At 38.7% G+C, this 26,237-nt stretch overlaps 1 protein-coding gene across 2 annotated transcripts in view; it reads right to left on the bottom strand.

Annotated features, from left to right (window-relative positions):
• Positions 1–4,763: 4,763 nt before the first annotated feature.
• ntrk2a (neurotrophic tyrosine kinase, receptor, type 2a) overlaps positions 4,764–26,237 on the bottom strand; it is a 68,570-nt gene continuing 47,096 nt past the window's right edge. For both annotated transcript variants that reach the window (XM_033325390.1, XM_026322467.1), the window contains 7 exons: positions 24,095–24,283; positions 19,552–19,682; positions 15,451–15,623; positions 15,004–15,159; positions 14,631–14,715; positions 6,841–6,999; positions 4,764–4,949 (listed from right to left, as the gene is read on the bottom strand). In XM_033325390.1, the coding sequence (XP_033181281.1) occupies positions 4,764–4,949; positions 6,841–6,999; positions 14,631–14,715; positions 15,004–15,159; positions 15,451–15,623; positions 19,552–19,682; positions 24,095–24,283 (1,079 nt within the window). The remainder of the gene's footprint in view (positions 4,950–6,840; positions 7,000–14,630; positions 14,716–15,003; positions 15,160–15,450; positions 15,624–19,551; positions 19,683–24,094; positions 24,284–26,237) is intronic.

Genomic DNA, 26,237 nt, shown 5'->3' with positions numbered 1-26,237 from the left:
CTACATGACGGTACAAGTTACTTCTGCGGTGTGTTTCTGTGAGTTCCCCAGCAGAACAGAGATGAGTGACATCAAAACGTTTGCCAAATAACAACATGCTCGAAAAGACAAACTTTAGCTGCATCGATCAGAATATTTTCAGCTTTTAATTGCCTTGTGTGCTTTGCAATACAGATGTTTCTTACATTTTGAAGAGAGGCATAGAAAGGAAATTTTAACATCTTTGATAATAGAACCTTACAGGGTTTTGCCCTTGGGTTTTAGGTCTCGTACAATCCAAGCATCTGACACACAGCCAAAATCCAGTTTTTGTCTACCACAGTGGCAGCAGTGAAACCCTCAACACAGAGACAAACAGCACAGAAAAGAAAAAAAAAATCAGATACTGAAAAGTGCTGCATATAGCAAAATCTTTTTTTTTTTTTCTCCGGAGAAGCATTACAAGTATTACAATCTTCAGGAGGTAGGGGCTTCAGAAGCATCCAAGCACAAAGGTAATCTTAAAGATGACCTTTATATTTCTGCTTTATTAGATTAGGGTTGTGAGAGACAGAGGGGGGGATTAAATATGATTTGGATCATAACACTCCCAAAGTAGTGATCCATATCTGTACTGTATGTGGAATATGCTTCGGTTTAGCCCAAACTCAGCTCAATTTTTATGTTAAAGGGAGGCAACAGGCAAAGGAAAATGCTTGTTAATATTGCTGATATACCTCTGTCAAACCCAGGCTTTAGTAAGGTGTGTAGAGAGAAATGCTGATTTTGGAGTCAAAAATAAAGCAATTGAGAGATTCCATAAATCTTAGCTGCCATAATACCAACCTCAGTCCTACACAACTGGGTAAAGTCGTTTATCATGAATTGGTGAAGAGCACCAACAATTCAATTTGTTGAATCTCATTGCATTTGAACTAGGATTTGGGTAAAGTGTGAACGTGGCCTATGGATCCCTCCTGACTGACTCTGGCATCAATCAGCCTTCTCCACACACAGACATAAACGCACAAAAACATGGTGCCAGGAAAATGCTCGGCTTCCCAGGCACTTCTGTATGTCATTTAGCGTATTTGTGAGTCCCACAAATACCTCCCATTTCTCTGCCCTCCATTTCTAAAAACAAACAAAAAAAAAAAGCAAAAAAAGAATATGGTACAATCTAGATATTGACACAGTCTCCGACAGTAATTAGCAACGCTTAGTTCTTTTAGCAGCTTATTCACATTTGTACATGTATTTTTGTTCATTCCTTGCTGTTATTTAATCTTACAAAAAAAAAAAAAAAAAGTAGCACTTCTAGAGACCAAAGTTTAAGACTATCACGTACAGTATAGGCAGCATAGAAGAGGAAAGTTGGTTGAATAGTCTATTTTACAGTAGGTCACTTGAATAAAGAGAGAGAAAGAGCGAAGTCTGTGATTGTCAGTCTCTCCTTTTCTGAGGGGTCCGTTCATACAGCAGTTGGAGAGATGTAGTTGTTGTTTTTTCTCCTCTTCTTCTTTTTTTTTTTTTTTTTCTTCATTTGACCAATACCTTTGCTCTGAGGCATCGATGTGAAGACAGAGCTGAGTTAAAGTTTCACAGAACGCTCCTGGATTGTGCTGACGAGTCTTCATCACAACAAACATCCCTCTCACAGCCTCTTCCTATAACTGTCAAAACATCACTGCTGTCTAACTTTGACACAGTTCATTATTATTATTTTTTTTTTTTAAAAAAAAAGAAAGAAACACTGCAGGTTCACGCATGCACACATACGGTACACACACACGCATACACACACATACACTCACACACACTCACACACACTCACACAGTGCAGCCAGCTGAGATGTTGCTTCAACATACTCTTGACACTGGAGGTGTTTTTATGCACTGTTTGTTTCTCACAGTTTTTTTTTGTTTTTTTGTTCCAGCTCACACCCTGCCCGTATTGTGTGGCAGGTTTTTGTTGTATTGTGATGAGTGTGCTAACTCAGTACAAACTCTACTTGACTATTATATGGCAGGGATGGATTTTGAGGACCTTTTTAGCCTGCGCGGTCAATGCTACAGGCGTTAATCCTTGCATTCATGCTCTGGCAGTTGGCAATAATCTTGCAACAGTCAAACAAAATCTTCAAAAGCGATAGACTGGTGAAACATCCATCCCTGTTGTGGAATACACTGTATATGAGGGCAGGCTAGGCAGCTGTTAAGATGGAGCCTGATGTAAAAATACATATGCACTCAAGATTCTTTTACATATGCAAAGACATAATCAGTGTTATCATATCAGTGTTCAATTTCAGCTTAGTGTTGCAAAAGGCAACGTTAGATATAGAAAGAAATGTACAAAATGCTTCTTAATTTATAAATAATACTATAAATCAATAAAATTAATTTTTCCAAATTCACAAACATCAATACCGTCAAGTGCTGTTAATAAACAAATAATGGCTGTTTTACATCTTATCAACATGGCTGAAGCTGCAGTGTTAATGACACTTAATACATCTGCAAAGAGTAAAAGATGCCCCAGTAAAATGTAAAAAAAGAAATAAATAAACATTGAAATGTGTTTCCTTGCATGCATGTGAACTATTGTGGTTATATACAGTGTGTCTGTAAGCATTTGACCAGATATGTGAGCTGAACTGTAAGTGAGTGAAGTGGTTCTCAATAATGGGAAAGTGTGGTGAATTATTGAGTTTATTTCAGTGTAAGCTGTTGGTGGACTGCCAGTAAGGTGTGTGTGTGTGTGCGCGCGTGTGCGCGCGCGCGTGTGTGTGCGCGCGTGTGTGTGTGTGGTTCAGGCCAGCCACAGGAATGGGATGGGAGCATGAAGTTGAAGTTGTGGCTTATAGAACAACTCCAGGCCACAGTAATGATTGATGTTCACTCTCACTCTCTCCCTGAGGACATTCACACCTCTCTCTCTCTCCTCCCCTTTTTTGACTCTGCTATCTTCTCCTTCTTCATCGTTCTCTACCTGAACCATTCCTGGCCTCACACTCCACTCGTCTTCTCCTTTCTACCCCATTGCTTCTGTCCTGAACTCTCTCCCTTGCTCTCCATTTCCTTGCAATATGCATTATTACTTCTCCTTATTTCTCCTCTCCATTGCTCCTCATCCCTCTTTCTGTTTTCTCCTCCTTCACTACTTCTCTCCATTTCTCCATCCTTCCTTCTCAGCCATAAAACAATAAGTCTTGAATGTCTGTGAGGAGACTGTGCTAATGGAGCCCATTAGGCTGTAATGAAATATACATTACACCATTACAGAGGACAGGGCCTGGCTAAAGCACTGCACCGCTCAAATAATAAAACATGCACAATTCAATTTCCTTCTTGGCCCGTTTTGAGTGTCTTTCAGAGAGAGTGTGTGTGTGTGTGTGTGTGTGTGTGTGTGTGTGTGTGAATGGATGACAGGATAAAGCATACAGTGTTTTTGTGTGCATCTCCTCTAGCACAGATGTGGTTTTCAAGGATGTCTAAGTGCTGAGAGCATTGATGATTTAATATGGGTTGACCAGATGAACCACACCTTCTCCAGCTCTGCCACCCACACATGTGACTACTCACAACCCAGGCTTCTTTAGCAAAATTTACACCCCCACCCCCCACCCCCCACCCACCCCAAAACACCAAGACCTCACGACTATCAGACAGCTGCGGACAAATTAATCAATTGACCTTCGACATGAGCGCTTGACATCACAAGTGGAGCATCTGTCGCTTTGAGGGGGAAAAGAAAGTAGTCTTCATGTTACCCTGTGCTGTATGACATTGCAGGCCAGGCCTAAGCAAAGTAAAAATAAAGGTAAAATGCAGTGTACAGATATGAGTGCATAAATCCATAAAATAACCAGTCTGTTGCATGAGGAGATATTTTAGATCAGTGCCAGATACAGTAAATTAAGCTTTTTACATTTCTTCATAAATTGTTTTTTTTTTTTTTCACCAGCGACTCACTTAAGCCTCTATAACTAATTTTGATTGTATCTGATTAACTTTTTAAAAAATTCTGTCAAAGTCAATCTCCTGTGTGTACCATAAAGTTAATCATAACCTTTGTAATCATATTTGCAGGCTGTGTTAAATGAATACTGACATTAATACTGGTGTACAGTTTAGAGAAACAGTGTGAGAAGGGGAAGAAAACACAGTGTTTTTATGGCTCAGCATCTCACAGAGCCATGTCCTCTGAAATGTCTCGGCGTCACATAGTCTCGTATTTACACGCAAAGGACCAAAGCTTCTGGAAAACCTTCCCAGCGCCGTGCCTTCTTGAAATGAGTCTTGTTGTCCAACAGGCAGCGAGGAATGAGTCACTAAATTTTAAGTTCTGGTAATCAGGTTTCATCAGTTTAGCCCCAATCACTTTAAAGCATTTCAAAAGAAGTGAGAAGCTTTTTACCTCCAAAGTTAAATTACGCTTAATAAATGTCTCTTCAGGAAGGAAGGAGGGAAGGAGTAGAGGTGCACAAAGGAGAGGAAATTGCCAGGGAGGAAAAGGGAGACTGGGGAAGAGTTGAAGAATTTTTTTTTTTGATTGCCTTTAAGAGTTTGATAATAACTTCACATCCTGTACAGGGGTGCCTTGTATGCACACACTTGCATGAGCCTTGCACACTCGGAGGTGTCGCCATGTCCACCCTATCACAAACACACACATGCATGAAACCTTAAATGCACGTAGTTACAGTAACCACCCCCACCTAGACACAAAAACACACACACACTCACACATTCAGAAACTCTCCTCCGCCCGCCTCTTCTATTCAGCCGAGTATGTCCAGGTATACAGGTGAGGCCTTGGCCAGATTGAGGAGCAGACCGTGGATTTCTTTGATGTTGAGTCTCATGTGTGGCTCTCTCTGCCAGCAACCCAGCATCACATCATACACTTCCTTAGGACAGGTCCTGGGGCGCTGCAGCACCCTGCCCTGGGTTATACACTCTATCACCTATAGAGGGAGAAAGAGAGATCCAGTATATGTTTAGTTGTAGTCTTGGCCCTCTGTTTAAAAACACAAATAAAGCAGAAAAACTGAAACAACCCAATCAATTTTAGCAGAAATCCACAACTATCTTGCTAAACATGGAGCATCTGCTTGGTAAAGTTGTTTCACCTCACTGCAGTGAACGTGTCGCAGTAAAATAAAAACTGAAGTTGTACCAGAATGTAGTTTTCATCCAGGCAAAATTAAAGAAATGTACCTACATGTACTTTACTGTGTCATATTTATTTAAAAAATCAGATTCAGCTGTAAATCTACTTTAGGGCGATAAGTACAGTGACAATGCAAAAGAGAGCTCACCTTAGCACAAACACTATATAACATTCTGTGGCAGCAGTTTAGAAAATATACTGTAATAAGCCTGTAATATAATCAAGCTCTTTATAATTTCCTCAAACATTAAATACACCCTGGTGTGTGTGTGTGCGTGTGTGTAATGAATACCAATTAATGATTTCTTTTAAGCATCTTCCAAATCACAGTTTTTTAAGTGGATAACCAGTAATACCTGAAGATTAACATTCAGTGTCTCTAAATTATTATGGATCTGATCTTCTCATTTTGGCAAATAAAGCCGTTACCAACTCCTCCTCGTTCTGAGATGGCAATCAGTTTGTGAGGTGCAGATTTATAATTGACAGCTCATTTTGGAACAAAACTCCATATCCTGTGTAGACAATATCTGATCATTAGATTTGGGTCAGGAGGTGAGTGAACTGAGAATCAGCAGAGATTTAATCAATGTAAATGTGAAAACAAGATGATGGAAGGGGCTAAAGGTTAATATTGGATGTAACCAGAGTGAGACATGATGTAATAATATCATTCAGGTTGAGCTGAAGGGTTTAAGGGCTCAGATACAGCAGTGTTTTCAGGAAACCAGGCCGAGGCCCTCAGTCTAGTAAGAGGAATATTATTGAATAAGTCGTTTATTATTCATAAGAAAAAATCATGTTACTTTTCATAGATTTACTTTTTGGCTGATACAGATGATTTCATTTTATCTTATCATTTTGGATTTATAGCAAGACTGAGGGGGCACGTATCCCGTTATGTTAGTAATCAGATGTTTGAGATGGTGTTTAATAGAGCTGTAATTAATAAGTGAATGTTTTGCCATTGTTGTGTTCCATGTTATATCTTTAAAATAATCAAAAACACCTTATTCCATTTTGACAGTATTACATACCCATGTATTCAGCTTGCTTTAACCTTGCTAGATGTTTATTCTGAGTGAATTTTTCAACAGTGAGAATCTTTGTATTCAATGTAAATATTCTACTTTTATTACAGCATTGTGCATGTTTTTTTTATACGTTTACCCTCATGTATTTCTTAACTTTAGGATCTCCACTGGAACTTAAAGGCTATCTATGTTTAAAGTTGTTTGGCTGCTTTGCATGAGTCTTTTATGACTAATTCACAGGTATGCCGTTGCTTATTAATGGCTTCCAATAAACAATTTACTGAGTTTCTAAGCCAAAGTACTCACAGAATGTATACCTATGAGAAATGTGCACACAACCTATCAAATATGTTGTTTTCTTTTTACTGAAAGGCTGTTTTCTTCTAACTTGGGGCTGCAAAACCTTGTTTGCCGTTACTTATTAAGCTGAAGGTCCTTCCGAGGTAAGAATTACATAAAGAAAGTTCAAATTAAACTTTTGACTATACTCCTTTATGTGCAGTTTAGACCGTTGTGATGGATTATTTACCTTCACTAGCTTGATGCCTTATTCACAGGATATTCTTACTTGGATTTTGTGTCTGCTGCCATGTTTACTGAAAGAATTAACCGCCACATTTATGGAACAAACGACCACAGTGTTATCTTTACCTCATTATTAGATAGCTGGTACCAAGGCTGTTTTCCATAGGTGAAGATCTCCCAAAGAACAACTCCTAGACTCCAAACATCACTTTCTGTGGTGAACTTTCTATACATGATGCTTTCAGGCGGCATCCAGCGGATTGGCAGCATGGTGTGACCTCCAACCTGTGAACACACACAAACAGGAAGGGATATTGTTTATAGTGAAAAGAAGAAAGAATGAAGATTTAGCGAAGTTTTTAGCATCTTCAGTATCGTCTGATCTTCTTTACTGCTATATTCTATTCTATTCTCCATCGTCATGCATTTTGAATGCAACTTTTTACTTTTCTCATTACATTTTAAAGCATCACTACAAACATTTCACTCCTGCAAGCAGCTGCCTAAGGCATTTAATAGAGCGAAATTTGAATGTATGACACAATAGATTGCTTTGTCTCTGTGATTATAGCAGACCTCTGTCCTGATCAGCATGTCATTTTCTTCAACTGAGGGTGTAGTGATGAGAAAGAGTTGCTTTACATTCTATCAAACATATGCGATTACAGTCTCAGCGCACTAATTAACTGGCCATCGATTCTAATTAGAGAATAAATGGTAAAATAAAAGTCTGTGGCCAGCCAAGTGGTCAAAAGAAAGTTGCTGGATCAGGTAAATGTAAGCTATAAAATATATGAGCCAGTTTGTGTAAGTCAGCAAAATGTTAGCAGTCATGGGATTTTTTTTTTTTTTTTTGCAAAATATCTGATTCAGTATAAACTATAGTGGGAGTCAGATTTACTTGTAGCATCCAACGGTGCGATGAGCTGCAGTGATTTTCATAAAGCAGATGTAGAAATGTGATCATTTTATTATGCTGTAATCAGGAACTGAGCTTCTGGAGCCTGTTTAATTGCTGTGTGTGTTAGATCTTTGATTTTGTACTCTTCATAAACACTGGCATGTTATTTTAGACTCCCACAAACTCTGACTGTAGGCTTGAATGAGGTCGATGCAGAAGTCAGAGCATGACAAACTTTTGCTCTGGCTCCACCAGACACAAAACATGACCAGTTTGGATAAAGGCTATAATTTGTCAATATCAAAAACAAACCTTGTTTCAACCCTCAGACATACAGCACCCCTACCTTAAATATCTTTAAAGTTGGAAACATTAACTCAATACACATTGACCCATAATATATTGTATCAGCTTGTTCCTGTCAATAAATCTATAAGATGTTTACACTGAGCGAAATATTCACATAAATCCAAACCCCATAATTACGATCTTATCAACCTCATGTAGTTCATTATGTGATCTTCACTAGAATTTAAAATAGTTATATAGGTTTGAACAAGGCCAGAGAAGTTCATATGTACACAGTGCACTGATGCTTCCTTTCCTGTTACTTCTTCTGTGAACATGAATCTACCAACTGATCTGCGCTCCATTGCTCCACACAGATAGCACAATCCATTTTCTGAGGTTTATGCCTGTTATTTATGGATTGGTGCCCACACTTGGCTTGTTTCTATGTTAGTCAGTGGGTTATTTAATGGAGTAATAAAATGTGCACAGTCACATAGATAGCCATCAGGTTTACTGGTACGTCTGGGGAAACATATCTGCCTCCATCTCTGTAGCTCTTACTCTTCATAACCAGGTCCTCGCTTTTCTCCTCGTAACGCCACGTCTGCCTCCTTGTCAGTTTCTCATTTACATTTTGCTCTCTCTCTCTGTCAAATTCAAATGTGCTTTATTTCCATGGCCATAATGAAGTCCCAGCATGCATACATTATTGCATCTTCATTTTTGATTGCCCATAATCAGAACTACAGTTTTCAAAAGACAATCTCAAAACACATTTTCTGTGGCTGAGATCTCATCTTTACTTCTCTATATTTATTAGTTTACTCCATTGTGACTAGGAGCCATTTGCACCAGGTGTTCTTCTCCAAGGTAGGATAGGAGATCACCAAATTCCGATTTTGCATCCAACTTCTTTTTAGTTGTAGCTTTCTAGATTACAGTGTGCTGCCACAGATGACAAATTGTTTTTCCTCATGTTGCCATTGAATTTATTTTATTCACTGTCATAAAAAAAGCCTCTGAAAGGGACCAACCCTACCTTTAAGTTCACTTAGCTGTGGTGTAACACTAATGTTCGCTTAGCTTACTAATATAGCAGACTGAAGAATAAAAAATGTAGGATGTGATATCAAACATCTGACCTAATACTCAAAAAGCAGAAAAAAAGAATTACATCTTGAATTAGCAACAAATGTTATGCCAACAACAAATGGAGAAATATAGTTACTATAACCATTTTTTTTCTCCTCATAAATTTGTATGTTCTGAGAAATACAAACATTCTCTAAATATATGATACGCTGAAAATAAAAATCGTTCAGTGGATATAAGAAGAAAGGATAAGCAGCTGATTGTAATCAAATTTTTTAAATTGATATGGAAATCATTTTACAGCTCGTGCTGTGAATGGTTGTGATTTGTTGGTACAACAAAAGTTTCAATGAAACATGTTTGATGGCCCAGTAAGTTACTGGTTTGATGGTAGTTATAAGAACGTGTGTGCACACACTGATGGGCTTATGAATATGCTAGTTGGTGCAGTCAGTCCTGAGACTTCGCAAATTTACCAATCATCTTTTTTAGTCATTAAATTAATGTGACAGCTGTAATTTTAACAGCTATAAAAATGAGTTGCATTGCATTCTGGGGTTGTTAGCGGGACACATGTTTATATTAAACATTTTTAAAGGTGCTGTTTAATTCATATGGAAGTCAACATAAAAATGAACATGATTTTGACAGTCATTGTTTCTTCTGTTCTATAGATAATGTCTGACAGTATTTACTGACGTGTCTGAACCTGCTCATATCCATTAGTCTTTTTGTTTTATTCATTATGGCTGATCATTTCCCCAGATGCTCTGAAATATTAATACTGGGCTCTTGAACAGCTGGGCTACATTTTTTTTTAATGTTTGTTAACTGTCTGGGTGTGTGCCTTTTGTTACTCACACTGTGGGGACTTGACTTCCAATCACTGAGTTTATTGTTCTGACTACATCTGAGGTTAGTTTAGGACTAAGTGTAAGGTCCAGGAAGTTAATGTAAGTCTGTAAAGTTTCAAGCGAGGAGGAAAAGAAACATGTCTGTGTTAAAAGTGTGTGTGTGCATGTGTGCGTGAGAGAGGTGAAAACTGAAGGGTATTCCCTTCACAAAGGATCTAACAAGGCTGAGAAAACACATGAAGGAGCAGGAAGAAAAAGCCTGAGATTCTTGTCACTGGCGAGGGAGGGGGCATCAAATATTAAGAAAGTCATGTTTATAGTAGAGCAGTCTGAAGACCAAAAGTTTTCACAGATTCTCACTGATGGTGTATCTGTCATCAGTTCTTTATTTTCTCTTTGCTGTCAGTAGCTTCGCCATCAGTCTTTGTCTCCTTTGCTTTTCCCTTCTCTCTCTCTTTCTCTCCCTCAATCTCTCTCTCGTTCTCACCTTCCGTCACCATCTGTAAGCCCGCCTGTCTGTCTCTCTACCTCTCTGTCTTATAAATATGTATCATTTTAACTAGACCACTGCCTGAGTGTTCCAGGAAAGCCTCAAATAAAGGCAAGGGAGAAAAGCACAGGAGGGCTGTTGAGTCTATAGTGACCTCCCGGAGGTTGTGGCGTCCATGGCAAATGGGCTAGTTAAAAGAAAATATCTGATGTGGTGTAGGAGGGGCTTAGGTGACTAACTCCACCCACTCCCCCAACCTGAAATGCTCTCCGTGTTGCTATGGAAACAAAAACTCTTTCCAAGAATGTGTGTTTTTGTGTGTGTATGTGTTGGTCTTATTTTTTAGCCCAGAGAAAAGAGCTTGTTCTGGTCAGCTCAGATACAGTGAAATGGTTGACAAATAGGTTTTCATGACACACTGTTGTTCAGCCCTGGTTTTATATAAATTTGGTTTATATGCAACTAATTTGCAACAGTAAATATATTTCAAAGGAAACATAATTGCGACCTGTTAACATACTGTAAAAATCTTTATGTATTGTTAAGTCACAATAGATTGATACTTAACATATCAGCAAAATGTTTTTTGGCAATGAATTCATTTTCTGCCAGAACAGTGATGTTGTTAGTTGACATTATTCAGGACACCAGCGACTCCAGAGACTTGGTTCCCTAAACCTAAGCTGATGTGAGCCCCGGGCTCTGGTGTGGAAGTCTGACATCCAACCCCAGCTCATACATTTTAACTTGCACTGGAACAGCCAGTGATTAATTTGCCACCAACTGGAAGTGGAAAAACAATTTAGTAATATGTGAGCATAATTTAGGAAGCATCCAAAGCAACAGTGATGAAAAGCTGCAGCATGCTCATCACTTATGTCATGAAAAAAGAGAATAAAAAAAGTACAGAACTCTGCAAAACTGTACACTTCAGATTCAGTACCATCAAGGAGCAATCTGACCAGTCTCAAATTCATCCTGCAGCATGACAACAAGCAAAAACCTACAGCCAGAGTCATAAATAAGTATCCTCAGTGAGAAGAGTCTTGAAACAGATGGCACCCCCCCCACAGAGCACTGATCTGTACATCACGAAGTCAACGTGGGATTAAGTGAAAAGACAGAAGACAATGAGACAGACTAAATCCACAGAACTGTGACAAGATACTTGGAATGATCTACCTGCCAAGTACATTGACAAATTGTGCACAAACATTCCCAGGAGATTTGGTGCTGCTCTTAAAGACAAAAAGTAGTTTTTTTTTTTTTTTTTTTTCTGTTCATGAAGAAAATTGCAAAATATTCATTTTTGAATGCATCCTCATCCATCCTGAAGTACCTAATATGTTTGCACAGTAATGCACATTATCATGTAGTTGCGATTTCACATCGGCTGTGTCCGAAATCACACCACAGCTCACTGATTCTCTGTTCCCTATGTTATTGTAATTATAATTGTGTGTCATTACTGACAGCTGTGGAGCTGCTCAACATTGGTTTTGAGTATTAAAATCTCTAGCTTTGCATTGTGGGATTGTTGGTGGAATTATGGACACCACTTTTCCACTGTGGACATTTTTAAGGCACTGGATAGTGGAGAAATTGCAGCATTCGGCCAGTTGGCGTTCTGTTGCTGACATTACATTTCCATTTTCCATTTCCATCCACAATTGCATGCAAAGAGAAATGATTCTCCATAGAGTAGATTTTATGTGTTGACAGTATCATCTTTTTGTTAATGTGTATTTTATCATACACACAACAGTGTTTTCTCTACTCCTGTACAGATAACTACTCCACTTCTCCAGGTGCTCCATTAGGATGATGTTCGTCTCTGTTGGTCGGGATCCAGAGATGTGTTATTAAAAATAAATTGCTCTGGAGAGATTGTTAAGCTTTGCTTTGTTCATTGTATTTTCCTACAGTCTGTGTCAGGTTTAAATGTTAAAACCGACAGCAAGCTTCCATTTATTTTCCTTTTGTTTGCACCTTAAATCAGTTTGGGAAGAAAAAGTGCTGTGTATATGCGTTCATCCTGCCCAGCGACAACTGCAAGCAGCACCCACACACCCACGTAAACACACGCACCAAAAAAGGTCTGCATGGAAAAGCTCAGTTTGAATCGAGCCATCCTGTCTGTCAGGTTCCTTGTATAACACGGGATTCAGTGACGTCACCACAGCCCTTTCAGTCCTACGCCTCTGTTTCTATTTTTCCTGCACACTCATAAGCACTGGGGGGGCTCCAATTCCTCTATGACTCATCCTTGCTCCTGTCTGACGCAACACCATGACTGGGTACCTACATTCTACACCCCCACTCACATACTCGCACAACCACACACCTCTCTGCCTCTCCTGGATACTGAAACATAGGTGGATCACTGTTTTACCTCCCACCATCCTGTGCTTCACCTCAGCCTGTCTACCTCTCTGATTCAGTTTTTTGTCATGTCTTGCTGTTTTCCCTCTGTTTATGATATCCTTCCCTCTGGCTGTATAAAGCTATAGCTCCCTTGTTTCTTACTGACTATCCTGTACAATGTCTTCTCGGCCTGTCCTCTCCCACCTCAGCATGTGCATATCCCTTTATGATTCTACTGCCTTTTCTCCTCTTGTGTACAGTATTTGTCTTGTTTTCGTCCTCCCTGGCCTCACACTGTTTTTCAACCCTTCTCTTTTTGTGTTGCTCCCTCCATCTCTCTTTTTTCTGAGCTCATTCTTTCCTTTCATCTCTTTGCCGCCCTCTTGCCGCTGTCTCCCACACTTCCACCTCTCTCCCTCTCCCCTTCTCTTTTCCTTGTACAGCCTCAGCATACTAAGCAGAAGTTCTTTGATTACTTTCTTCCTGAGAAATGTTGGCTACAACTCTGGGGCTCACCGCTACCTCCTTTGCCCGTTGTCATGACTACAGCCTCAGCGCTTAGCTTTATTGAGAAGGGGTGAAAGGAAGGCGGATGAAGAGGAGGAGGAGGAAGAGGAGGGAGTTTGATGTGTGTCATCATCAGAGACAGTACAAAAGGAAAGCCACAGAGGAGAGACCTTAATCTTTTTAATTTGATGCCATACGCAACTAGTTTTTCCAAATGTAATTTCCAGTGTTCAAAAGAAGACTGAAGTCAGTTTTCCATATGTTAAGAATGCAGATTAATTGCAACCATCTGGATTTTGTATTTTGACTTTTTTAATATTGTAGTTCAGATCTGAGATCTTCAAATGTTTCATGACAATAAGGACACTAAGCAAAATATAAAAAGCAAAGAGAATTAACCACTGCAGCTAATTTCTCATCATTAGGAACAAAAATATATACCTGGAATTCTCGAATACTGGGATGCCACCATGACACTGTGTCAATACACAATTATACATCCATCAAATGACCTTTAAGCAGTGTTATCTTTCTAAATTATTAACATAATTATTTGTCCAAGTTGGTGATCTTTGTCACTGAATGGCTGCCCTGTCCCTTTTCTCTTCTTCCTCCCTCCTTCCCCTGAGTTCTCTGTCACTGTCACTCATGTCAGTTTGTCTAAGTGTAGAAAGGGCAGGAAAAAAGGACAATCACTATCAGTCAATCACCACGAATTATTAGATTTCTGCCTCTGGAAAGGTGACAGATTGCTCTAAAGGGGAAAAAAAACACCCTCAGCTGTCTCTTGTACTCCTGAGTTATCTTGAGACTCAGAGGGGAGCAGCTAAATGTCCCTGCAACACACAGATACAAACATACCAACAAAAACACATTCAATATAAACACCACACACTACGTTTTAGAAGTGAAGCCATATTTGTGCTCTCTTTCCTTTAAGCAGAATAGCCCTTTATACCACCCTTTTAGTGCATTTGAATTGCTTTTCCGTACATATATGTGTATATATATATAGATGTATTTAGTGTACAGCACACTATGTTACTCAGGACTGCATGTTGTGGGGTCCTGCACTCTGCCTTATATATACTGATTATATCAGGTTAAAACATTTGTATAAAAACTTCCCCTTATAATGATGTGACTTTGGCTGACACAAAAATAATGTTAGTTATCCCCCTTGTCCTTCAGTCTATTCACTTACAAACAGTGTAGCATGACAGTGAGCTATGCATAGCTACATGCATGTTGATATTCACAGCACTCAGTCTAGTTGACCCACCACAGGAAGCATCACACTAAAATTCAGCTGGAGTTCGTCAGTCACGACCATGCAGGGGACGAGCAGAGAAGGATCCATGCAGAGAGGAGAGAGGCTAAAAGAAGGGCCAGAAAAGATATCGACACATACACCTACCCTGTAGTAGTCAGTGCTGTAGACATCTCTGGACATGCCAAAGTCTCCTATCTTTACCAGCAGGTTCTCACCCACTAGACAGTTCCTGTTGGACAACAAATATGGCCCATAGTGAGTTTAAACGAAAGCGTTTTACATACCATGAGTTATACTGCAGGATACATAGTATTATTTTACCTTACAAAAGTGTAGGTGCCTAAAATGTTCTACAGCATTAACACATTGCAGAATTTCCATATACCATAACAATTTTAGGATTAAAATACAACTGGCTGAAATAATAAATAGATGATTACTAAAACCTCTCTTTTCTTGTGCATTCGTTAAGTCATACAAAATCATGCCGAGTGTAGTGACAGAGTAAGTAACTAACCTGGTAGCCAGGTCACGGTGCACAAAGTGCTGTGATGCCAGGTAGACCATGCCAGATGCTATCTGCTGTGCGATGTGCAGCATCTGAGACTGGGTTAGCTCCACAGGTCTGGTGGTCTGACCATCTGCCATAAGAACTGCATCTGGGCCATGAGCCCTGTTAAGGGACAGGTGGAAAGTTATCAAGCAAGCCTTATTACTGTTTTTTGGAATCATGTTGTTTCTTGTGTGCTGACACTAGCACTCAGTCTTTTATCAGTAGCTGCCTTTCTAATGAGACTTAGCTGGGTTTTTAAAAATAGAGCAGGAAACATCTACTGTAAAATCCACTCTGTCCATTGATCCATCTGTTTTCATGATGACACTTTATAAAAATACTTTTTTCCCCCCCCAAAATATCAGCTGCCACTGTGACAGTATTTTTAAGTGACCAAGAAAAGAGCTGTGCCTGAGGAACTTGTTGAGGTCTCCATGTTTCATGTACTCAAACACCATGATGAGAGGGTCGCTCTCCACACAGACTCCATAGAAAGTCACAATGTGTTCATGCTGAAGGTTGGTCAATAGCTCAGCCTCACGATGGAAATCCTTCCTGGCGTTTTCACTGGCCTCTTTAAGTGTCTGCACACACACAGAAGTGACATTTTAATACAGTGACAAATGAAAAACTCACACATTCTGCCACGTACTCTGCTGCCAATTAGTCATTTTCACAGTGAACCAAGTCTGTTCCAATTTATTTGGCTGATGTCCACTATAAAAAATGTTAAGTGTCTTGCCTTGTAAAACTGAGTTACAGCAACTCGGCATACACAGTGTGAAATTTCTGGCACTGAGCAAGAACTGATACAATGGCAGAGCATGAAAAAAGGGAGCCATTGCATTCTGCTGTAAGCCATTACAAGGTACAACAGTGCTAACAATAATTATATTCCCTTGTTTACTGTGAAATTAATCCTTGTATTCCTTCCATGAATCAGGAAATATGTCAGGGAAGTTGTGTAACACAAGCATCTGTGACTGACAGAAACTTCATGTGTGAAGAGACAGACAGCAGGAAATGAAAGTAATATCAGATTTATATTTATTTCACATCTGAAGAAGAAAAATATAGAAAATTCTTCTTGTCCTTTATGAATAATTGATTACCTTCCTACGGTATAGCGCATAGATATACATATGTTTTCCACCGTGTGTGTGTGTGTGTGTGTGTGTGTGTGTGTGTGTGTGTGTGTGTGTGTGTGTGCGTGTGTGCGAGTGTGTGTGTGCGAGTGTGTATGTCATCGTGTGTCTGACAAATGCAGATGGAAGCTCTTATTACAAATATAGGTCTAAAGGACAAGGAGAAGTAAGTAAGAAAACTCAGGAAGAGGAAAGTGACCTGTGACCTTTAATCATAAATGCTGAGATGCCAGAAATTGAGATAGACTGTAACTCCACCCACCCCATATTCAACCAGTCATGTATCAGGCAACTTAGGGTTGGTCACTGTTATGTGACACTGCATGGAATGGCAGATTATTGCACTACAGATAGTGTATGAAAGCCTACGCTCCAGTCTCAGTTTGAAATGTGATATTGGACATGTATGGGAAATCTGGGTTGGCTGGCTGTGCTGACAAGTACAGGCTGAGAGATTGTCTTTATAAGATGTTTTTATTCCAATGTGTTGTTTGGTTTCATTAAAAGTAAGAGAAATGTTAATAAATGTTCGATAAAGCTCTTTGTCCAGAATACACGTCATATGATTAATTGGCTGAGTCTTCTTGATGAGCTAAAATGCTGCAATTGTCATTTGGGAGAAAAATAAACATGAGTCACATACAGCCAATCCAGGCTTCGCTCTGTAGAGCTGAAATGATTTATGAGCTATTATTACAGTCATTCAACTTATAAACCTTTATAATGGCCATCTTATCAAAAGTGTATCAACTGCTTCATAGAGCAGCTACATAGACTTAAAAAAAAAAAAAAGTACTGAAACACACTGAATTCACAACTCATAAGCTCATGCACTGCTCCACTGGGCTCAATCAACTAACTGAACTGTTCAACATAACACATGACCACTGTAACAAATCTACATCATTGTGTTGAGCAAAACATATTAGTGTTGTATTCAGGAGAGTTACATCAGAGACTTTCCTGTGAGACAGAAACATCTGCATATGAACTATCACGCTCTGAGCCTCTGAACTCAATGTTGCATTAATTCCCAGGCCAAAAGCTGTAAGCTGTAATATTGCATGCATTTGTCATCCAGCCTGCACACATTCAGGTCCCTGGATGAATAAAAAAAAAGCAATTAACAACCTCTAGCTTGAGAATGCAGTGACTCACATTTACATTTAAGGCAATGTTATTGAACGTGGAAGTGTCCATGATTGATGGCATGCAGGAATATAAGTGTTTGTATAGGCACGTGTGTGTATGTGCATTTGCATATTCATATGTACATTGACTCTTGTTAAAGTGTCTCTATATATTAACTCGATAATATACAGCAAAAGTACTGTGACTGGCTGATTGATTCCTGACTCCAGCACCATTAAGCTTTATTAGTGTGTGTAGGTTATTGTAATGTGGTGTACAGGGGAAAACATGTTCCTCTAATGTAGCATGCATGACAGAGTGCCAAGTGGCATGTACAGTGTACTCATGGGAAAACTAAATTAAATTAAACTTAAAGATATACCTCAAAATACTAGATTAGCTCTTTCTATAATGTTGCACTGCTCAAGATGTCTAGTGAAAGGGATGTAATGATGATTAAATGCACTGACAAACCTTGGAGCTGCTGCATTATTCATATATTTATGTTAAAATGTTGCATAAAAACGAGCAGGAAGTGAGCAAAAGAAAATGCAGTTTTCAACAGGACTACTGTACATAATCCAAAGACTGCCAGGATCTCTTTCACAAAACAGGTATAGCATATCACCAAGAAAACATAGCAGTGGCATCTTAACAAATAGTTTTGGTTTCGGATTGTAAACTCCAGCAACATGCTTCATTTTTTTTTTTTTAGCATGGGGAATGAAGAAATGCTTAATGAGAAACTGCTCTGAGTTACAGATGTTTGTGGAAAATAGTATAATTCAGATGTAAAATCTTGAAATAGTCCCTTAGTTTGTTTTGCAAGTTGAATGAACTGACTCTCTAGACAATTAAAAAGTGGAGGTAATGTCTTCATTTATTTATAAATTTGTTTCCGCCCGCCCTTCATCACATCCACATCTTTGGTGATGCAGGAAGAAAAGACTGAAGAGAAATGGTGAGTCATGCCATTTGACAGTAAGACAAGGATGAAAAGAGCAGGAGTGTACTACAGTAAGCAGGTCATGCATTAGCTAATTGAAAAAAAAATCTGATGAACTGAGAGTTAAATCAATGAAGTGACTCTAATGATTAAATGATTAATTCACATAGTCTAACATCCACATACAACTACACCTAAAGGTTTAACAAGTTTTATTTATTTGTAGTATGAGCTAACTGCAATTATTGAATAATTTGTCAGATATGACATGCATCAACACCAACACATCTTGTTCTGCAACCAAAAAGTCTTATTCTCAGGACTTTCAGGTGCATATTTTACAGACTGAGCTGAAAGTAAGCTGGCAGCAAACATCAGCGAGCCAGAAAGCAGTTTAGAGCTAAGCTGAAGGGAAATAGGAAGTGAAGGAAGAGAAAAGAAAGTGGAGGATTTGAAAAGTGTCAGGAAGAAGAGGAGAGAGAAAAACTCATGCAGGTGATGTTAGAGGTGATGTGTGGAAGACAGAGAAACTGTGTGTGTGTTGGGGGGTGGGGGTCACCCACAGGTCATGTATTGTTAATGAGAAGTTCTTCACCAATCAGATCCTGTTTCACCGACCAGCAGAGAAAGCATCCTTAATGGAGAGATGGAAGGATGGATAGATGTTCCCTATGAAACCGTTCAATTTGACTCTGGAAGTCAGTGGTTTGAGTGTAATTCTACCTTTTGCTTACAGCAAAAACTCTTGAAAGGAATAAATCTCTAATAATAGCAGTGAAAATACCATGTACCCATTTCAGGAACATAAGATAATCTACTGTATACTGTTGAAATATATGATATATCAGATCTCCTTGCAAAATATTGTAGACAAGGCAATAAGTTCACCTTCAATAATAACATTACAGATATTATTTGTGTGCCACCAACAGTGTGTTGGAGCAGGGATTTTTATAACGTCTTGTTTAGAAATGAGACTCCTCATAAATTGAAATACATTCTGTAACACATGGGGTCATATATTTTTTTTTTTTTTACAAAGACAGTTTGTCCTTCTGCTTCTGATTGATTTGAGCGGTCACAGATGTTTTTCTGTTTTCACAAAACCCCACAGTCAATTACACAGTAATCTCACAATAACAAAAACTAAAATGAAAAGTTGCACAGTATAAAGTCTCTTCAAAACTTTTCTCTGCCTTTGAATTGTGTTTTTCATGAGCTTGCAGAAAAAAAGTGAAGAAAAAAAAAAACCTAACAAATAAAAAACAAAGCATTAAACTTTCATATTACCTTGACAGCCACCAGTATCTTCTCCTGGTCAGGTGAGAGGTTGTAACACTCAGCTAGGAAGACTTTTCCAAAGGCTCCTTCTCCCAGCTCTCTCTTCAGCACGATGTTGTGTCGCTTAATGTGTTGGACGACTGTTCACCAAGGAGAGAAAAAACAAGAAATCGCCCCGAAAAGCTTTAATTTTGGTCATTTTGGTTTAGAAACACCACACAGTTCATATGATGCCCCAAAAAGCAGTGGTTTAAAGAAATGAAACACTGCACTGTAATGTATCTGATGCCTGAGGTATTTTTTCTGTTGCATAAATATTTTAGGCTATCAAATTCATCATGCTACAGTCCATAATCAGATCCACGTTTGTCCTATACAGTACTAATTAGATCCAGTTTTTATGCTAATGAAAATTTAAAAAGAACACGTCTGTCTCTTTCAGACATAATCTCTCCCTGTCCTCTGCTCACCCGCAGCTGGATCAGAGTCGACACACCTGCGCTCTGCTGCTAAATAACTCATGACTCCATGCCAGCTGATTTATGGAACAAATTGGCATCTCACCATTATGGTGATGATATGGGTTTAATTCTGCAGCTGATGAACATCTTGGTTGCCTTACTGTAACCAAAATCTATTTTCTCCCTATATGCATACAACACATACTATCCTAAAATACACACTGTACAGTTGTGTACTTCTTAAACACACACACACACCTATACACATACAGAGAACACCAAGAGCTGAGATTTATCTGTGATGTGATTAAGAGGCACATTTGAAGAAAAACTGTCCACTCAGAATATCACATTAAAGCCCAGCAAGCCTCTCACAAGCTGCATCGATCTACACTGTAAGCTGCTGGGGTCCACCATAACCCAATATTATACAGACAGTGAGACAGGGAGAGAAGAGAGAGATAAGAAACACCACTAGTCTCTATCAGATATTTTAAAGCATCTAATATTCAGTGTAAGATTTTTCTGTGACATATATGACATATAACATACCCACGATGTGCAATATGGGTTTCACTGCATCTGCATCCTGTATATGCCTCTGTTAGCTTTGCACATGTACTCTATGTAAACAGCACCACACACTACATGCTAAAATGATCATACAGGGGAAAAATTTCTCTGAAAAATAATTATATTCATTTTTATATTATTTAATTAGTTAAAGTAATTATAACCATGACACTGTGATTTATTGCAGGATTATTATTGTTATTTGACTGCATTAGTATTAGCTGGACATACAAAGTACAGTGGCAACTTGGTGGATGTCTACATACGACTACTTTGTTTTGTCAAATAAGTTTTGGCAACTGCTAATGCAATGCATTTGTTCTGCTAAAAGTGCAGTGAGTGGATATTATATTGCAATCGTATATATTGTATTGTCACTAAACAATTTGTGCTGCCTGCTGTTAGAAATAAATAGTAATGTATATAAATATGTCTAAAGGAGATAAGTTGAATAGTATGTACAATTATCATTGTGGCTAAAAATTTGCGTTTATTTATGTTATCTATTCCTCACAACACTACAGTATGGTTTCAGTTCAAGAACAGCAGCAGTAGGTCACATATCCTCCACTATTCCCCATGCAGCAGCAACACACATTAAACCACGATCCCCATAAGACAACTACCCTCCATTTAACCACCTAATTACCTCACTGCACCATTTCCTACTGCGGCTGTGTAATAAGCGTTCACCCACAAAAACGCCTCGCACCACTTCTCCTTAATTAACACCCTCAAATAGCAAATAAATTGATGTGTGCAGACCAGTGCTTCCCCTATTGCTTTTTCCCCCTTTGGCAGGAAGATTTGATGTTCTCACAGCATGTCCTGATGTCTTTATTGTTGGATTTATAATGTGTCATTGCGATTAATTTTGCATTCAGATATTTAAGAATTTTACATAATTATTATGCATAGCAATCAAGAACTTTCAAAATTGAGTTATTTTATTTTTTATGGCTTTATAACACTCATGAATTCTGCTTCCCAGCTGTCTCCCTTTGCTAATTTTCCACTCCTTCTTTACCCCTGCGTTCATTATTACACTATATCTCTATATGCGTACTACATATCAGCCTTCTTCTACTCAATCAGTGTCCTTAATTATGATCTACAGAAATATTATTCCTCATTTACCAAACTTTCCACTGTTATTCGCTGATGTTTTTCTTAATTAGTACATGTTTTCCTTGCTTACCGTATTCAGTCATTTCCCCTAATTTAGCATCCCTCCATCCAGTCTCATTACCTTACTCTCACTTTCCTTATTTAGCATCCCTTGGTTTCCCAGTGCCATTCCCCTCAGCTGCTAAACCTTTCACTTTTTAATCAACATCCGCTAAGCATGAACATCCAAACACATGTTCTTCCCCTGTTCTGTTGCTCCCTCATTTTTTTTTGACACTTGTTATTACTGAGCTTACAATGTTAACATCAAGACAAATAACATCTCCCATAAACCACCTCCTGTTTAGGTTTTTTTCCCCATCTGTCATCTTCCTGTGTCATCTTATTTCTCCACATTTCCCCATAGAGACACCTCTTACACCTATCCTCCCTAATCAGCATCTCATATACAACCAAAGAAAGTAACGTCTCGGGACATAATTATTCCCCATGTGCCATCTGTCTCTTCTTCCCCTTCTCTTTCTCTCAAATTCCTACTTGGAAAGCTTGTGTTTTGAAGCTTGAACCACACAGTGTGATGTGACACAAATCGTGTTTGACAAATGCTTTGAGAAGACGCTCACCAGAGACTTTAAATCACTCATAAACTTAATGTCATGACTTAAATATTTCCTTTTTTCATTTCACTCCACCTCCTTTCAATGTGACCTAAATTTTATCAAACTCTGTGTGTGTGCGTGTGTGTGTGCGTGCGTGCGTGCGTGCACGTGCATGCGTGTGTGCGTGTGTGTGTGCGTGCGTGTGCGTGTGTATTTAAATGGGAGTTTTCAAATATTCTACATGTATTCACATGTTGACTTATGAAAAACATGTTCCAGTGGTGGAAAAACTGTACAGTATCATTTCTGCTTTAACACTTACATTGAAATATTTCTCTCTCACTGTCTCTCACACTCTCTCTCTCTCTCTCTCTCTCTCTCTACTATGCTTGGTATTAAAACAAAGGTGGTGTTTTACACTTTGGTTTTAGTAGCAAGGTATTAATTATTTAGTTTAATGGGTGCTGATAGATAGGTTTTGTCAATCTATTCCTTTAAGGTCAATAAAATAATAAACACCTTTACATTTAGCCAATCTGTTTATAAGAACTTGCTGATTTTTAATTACCCAAAAAGAAGTGGTCCATTTAAATGGAACAGTTAACTCAGCTGATAAACAAAACATTAAAAAAATCTAAATAATTATAAAAAGTTTCTTGGTTTGTGTGAGGCTTGGACTTTCTATTATCCTGGCCATGGTCCAGCTTCACTTGCTTGACATGCAAGAAAATCCAGTATGTATCTATATGAAGGTTTAAGGAAACCTGAACATAGTTGCCATTTATGCAAATTCGTGTGTTTTACTGTAACTCCTTTATAATGTATGTGACATGCTTTCTAATGCTGTAAACTCCTCTGATGTTATTATTGTTAATGAGGTGTTCACTTCAGAGAAAAGCTGCACAAATGAAGCTTTGCAACACAGCTAACAGCTCCCATAATTACACACAGCTCCATCATTTCTGCAGAGTAATTGTTGCTTTATTGCTGCCAGGAAGAGGCCTGTGCCATCTTTTAAGTAGGAATGTGTTACTGTGCTACTGATTCTTGCATTGAAGATTACAGGCCACACGCTGGTAAGGCCACTGTTTAAAAAGAGTTCATTTCCTGGCATGCAACCACTTTGCCAAAGTATCTCCATCAAAGGTTATTGTATGACTCTGAAAGGCAGAATGCCAAATCTTCAGTCATATAGTGTAGTTTCACTATTTATGCTGCCTGTCTGTGAGTCAAAGATGTACACTGTAATAATTGTAATGGGTGTAATATATTAAAAAGACACAGACAGGCACATACACACACACACAGCAATAGTCTGTTATTGACTTTCATTGATCGTCGGTGCTTTCATTCTTGTCTTTAGGCCGTAAATCCCAGTCTGTCTTTTAGTTGTATCACGGTTCTGACGAGGTCAGCCCCCAAACCCCTGCTGTTATCTCTTCAACCAAAAAAAGAAAGAAGTAAAAAAGAGCCACATACAGTTTCATAATTTACTGCAACCCAGGGCTAATGCTTGGAGAAGCTTTTCTTACTTGCCAATAATCATAATGCCGTGTTGCATGGACCACGTCAATATTTGTGTATGCTCTCAGTTCGTCTGCTCTCTTCCCATTTCTTTTCTTCTATGTCTTCTTTCTTTGAAAGCTTTATCTTTGCTTTATTGTCTTGTTTTGTTGAATCTGTGGTGTGTACATGTTGTGCAGTTGGAACTGCTCATGACTGATTGATAAATATTTTTTAGTATTGTTCATCTGGGTATATGTTTAAGAAAATCCAGGTTTTTCTACTTACATGTGTCGGTTTTGAGCAGGCTGTTTGTGCTCCTGAAGTACTGAGGGTTTTCTATCACTGGGATCTTGGTCATGCCGATGATTACTGCATCAGGGCCCATCTCTGAGGAGGAAGGAGTGTTGCTGCCATTGGATACGTGGTGAAGCGGAGAGGCCGAGTCATCATCATTACTGATCACTGAAGATGGTCCTAAGGCAGCAGAAGGAATCAGAATAGGTGCTGAGTTTAGTATATCTTATCTTTACAGTGACAGAGAGCCAGTCATAGTATAAGGGCACAAGAGAATTAATTAGGTAGTTACGCTGTTATTAGCAGAGGTTGAGGAGATGAGATAATAAAGTGGGGAGGTTGCATTGGTATTATTGATCACAATAAACCTTTAAGAGAGAAGAGAGAGACGTCACTTGCATTTCACATAACTCAGTCAGAGCCCTCACTAGAAATCTCAGCACAGCCACTTTTCCTCCAGCATCTTACAAACTCCAGTATTGTGGTGGAAGAGGTTTGTGTTTGGTTTGTTTAAATAAAAGTAGCAGTTCAATTTGCTAAATTTATATTCAAAATCACCAAATTTGGAGATGATTTGGATTAGGAAGAGAACTAAAACATATAAATGTTAATGAAAAGTGGCTAATAACAAATAGCTACAGTATCAAAGAAGCACAGTGGTGTGAAAAGGAGGAAATTTGCTTCTGAGATGAAATAGAGTAGAAGTATAAAGATTCATAAAATTGTACTTAATTAAAGTAGGTACAGTACTTGTACTTACACTCAATCACTGCAAATGTGTCTGTACTGTTTCTTTGTGGTAATACTACTCATTCCTTAAGTTTTCAGTGACATATAAAATGACAGAAAGGCTCAAGGAGAGGAAATACTACAGTCGTCACCCACCTGACCTTGATTCTAGCCAGGAGGCAAATTGTTGGTCTGACCACCAGAGCCCCATTGCAAAGGCAAACACACACATCTTAAAGACCAACAGCATTGTAAAAAGTTACAAGAGAATTCAGATCATCTTGACAATGGTTGTGTTTGTAGCAAATACAAACAGGAAGAGCATACAGCACAGAGATGAGCTGGGTCATTTTGTTTAGATGAGAACCAATGGTAATTTCTACAAGTTGAAAATAAGCAACTAAGCCCATAAGAGCCCCATTAGAGGGCCAAGTACAAACGCTTTAGTGCTTTGTGACAGTGGTTGTTTTCATGTCTTAATGTTCTGCAACATTTAACGATGAAGTGAAAGATAGGAAGTGATGAAAAGTGTAATCCCACAATGCCAGAGGGTAACAAGAGGAATTAATCAAAAAGACAGACACTGGTAATCTAGGAACCTGATGAAATAAAAACCCTAGAGAAGGAGATTTTTCTGTTTTCATTAGTTATACTGGTAATATCTGGATAATATATACCTCCAGAGGACAAGCTCTTAACAATAACACAACACTGGATATGGAAATTCATGTTTCATACAATAGATTTTGACAGCAAAGATGAAGCAACATGAAACAAGACACTGCAAACAGAGGAGAGGTGGGATAGCATGAGTCAGACACTGAGCCCAACCCTTTTATAGAAGAGGTTTGTTTTGGTAACAGAATAAAGGTGTTATTGGTTTCTAATTAAAAGATGGAAAACAGTCCATGGAGCTGAAAACATGTTCAGTTTCTCAGTTGCAGTAAACCTTCATGCCATCCTTACGTTGAGTGCCAAATCAAACAATCATCTGTTTTTCTCACACAGACAGTATCACTACAGAGCAGTTACATTTGCAAGTGCATACAGGCATGAATCAATGCTTAGCACACACACACACACACACACACACACACACGCTCACACACACTCATACACACTCATCTCATTACTGGACACATTCATTTTTTTCTCCTGTTGAAACAGGCCATGTAGATACCTTACTACAACAATTAATACAAATGATCAGGGACAAAATCCACAATCCTCATTCTTTCGCTGTAGATTTTGTCCTCCATCGCAAACATTGAAAGCACTTTCCAAGCAATCTCCCTGTGGCCAATAGGAATAAGAGAAACATTTACAGTGTCAATGTATTTATACCAACATATACAGCAAAGACAAGTCCTTATTGACTTAAAAAATATTATGCATTTTACTGTTC

This window comes from Mastacembelus armatus, chromosome 9 (genome assembly GCF_900324485.2).
Source record: "Mastacembelus armatus chromosome 9, fMasArm1.2, whole genome shotgun sequence".
NCBI classification, from domain to species: Eukaryota; Metazoa; Chordata; class Actinopteri; order Synbranchiformes; family Mastacembelidae; genus Mastacembelus; species Mastacembelus armatus.
This window is presented reverse-complemented; position numbering and strand designations above follow the sequence as displayed.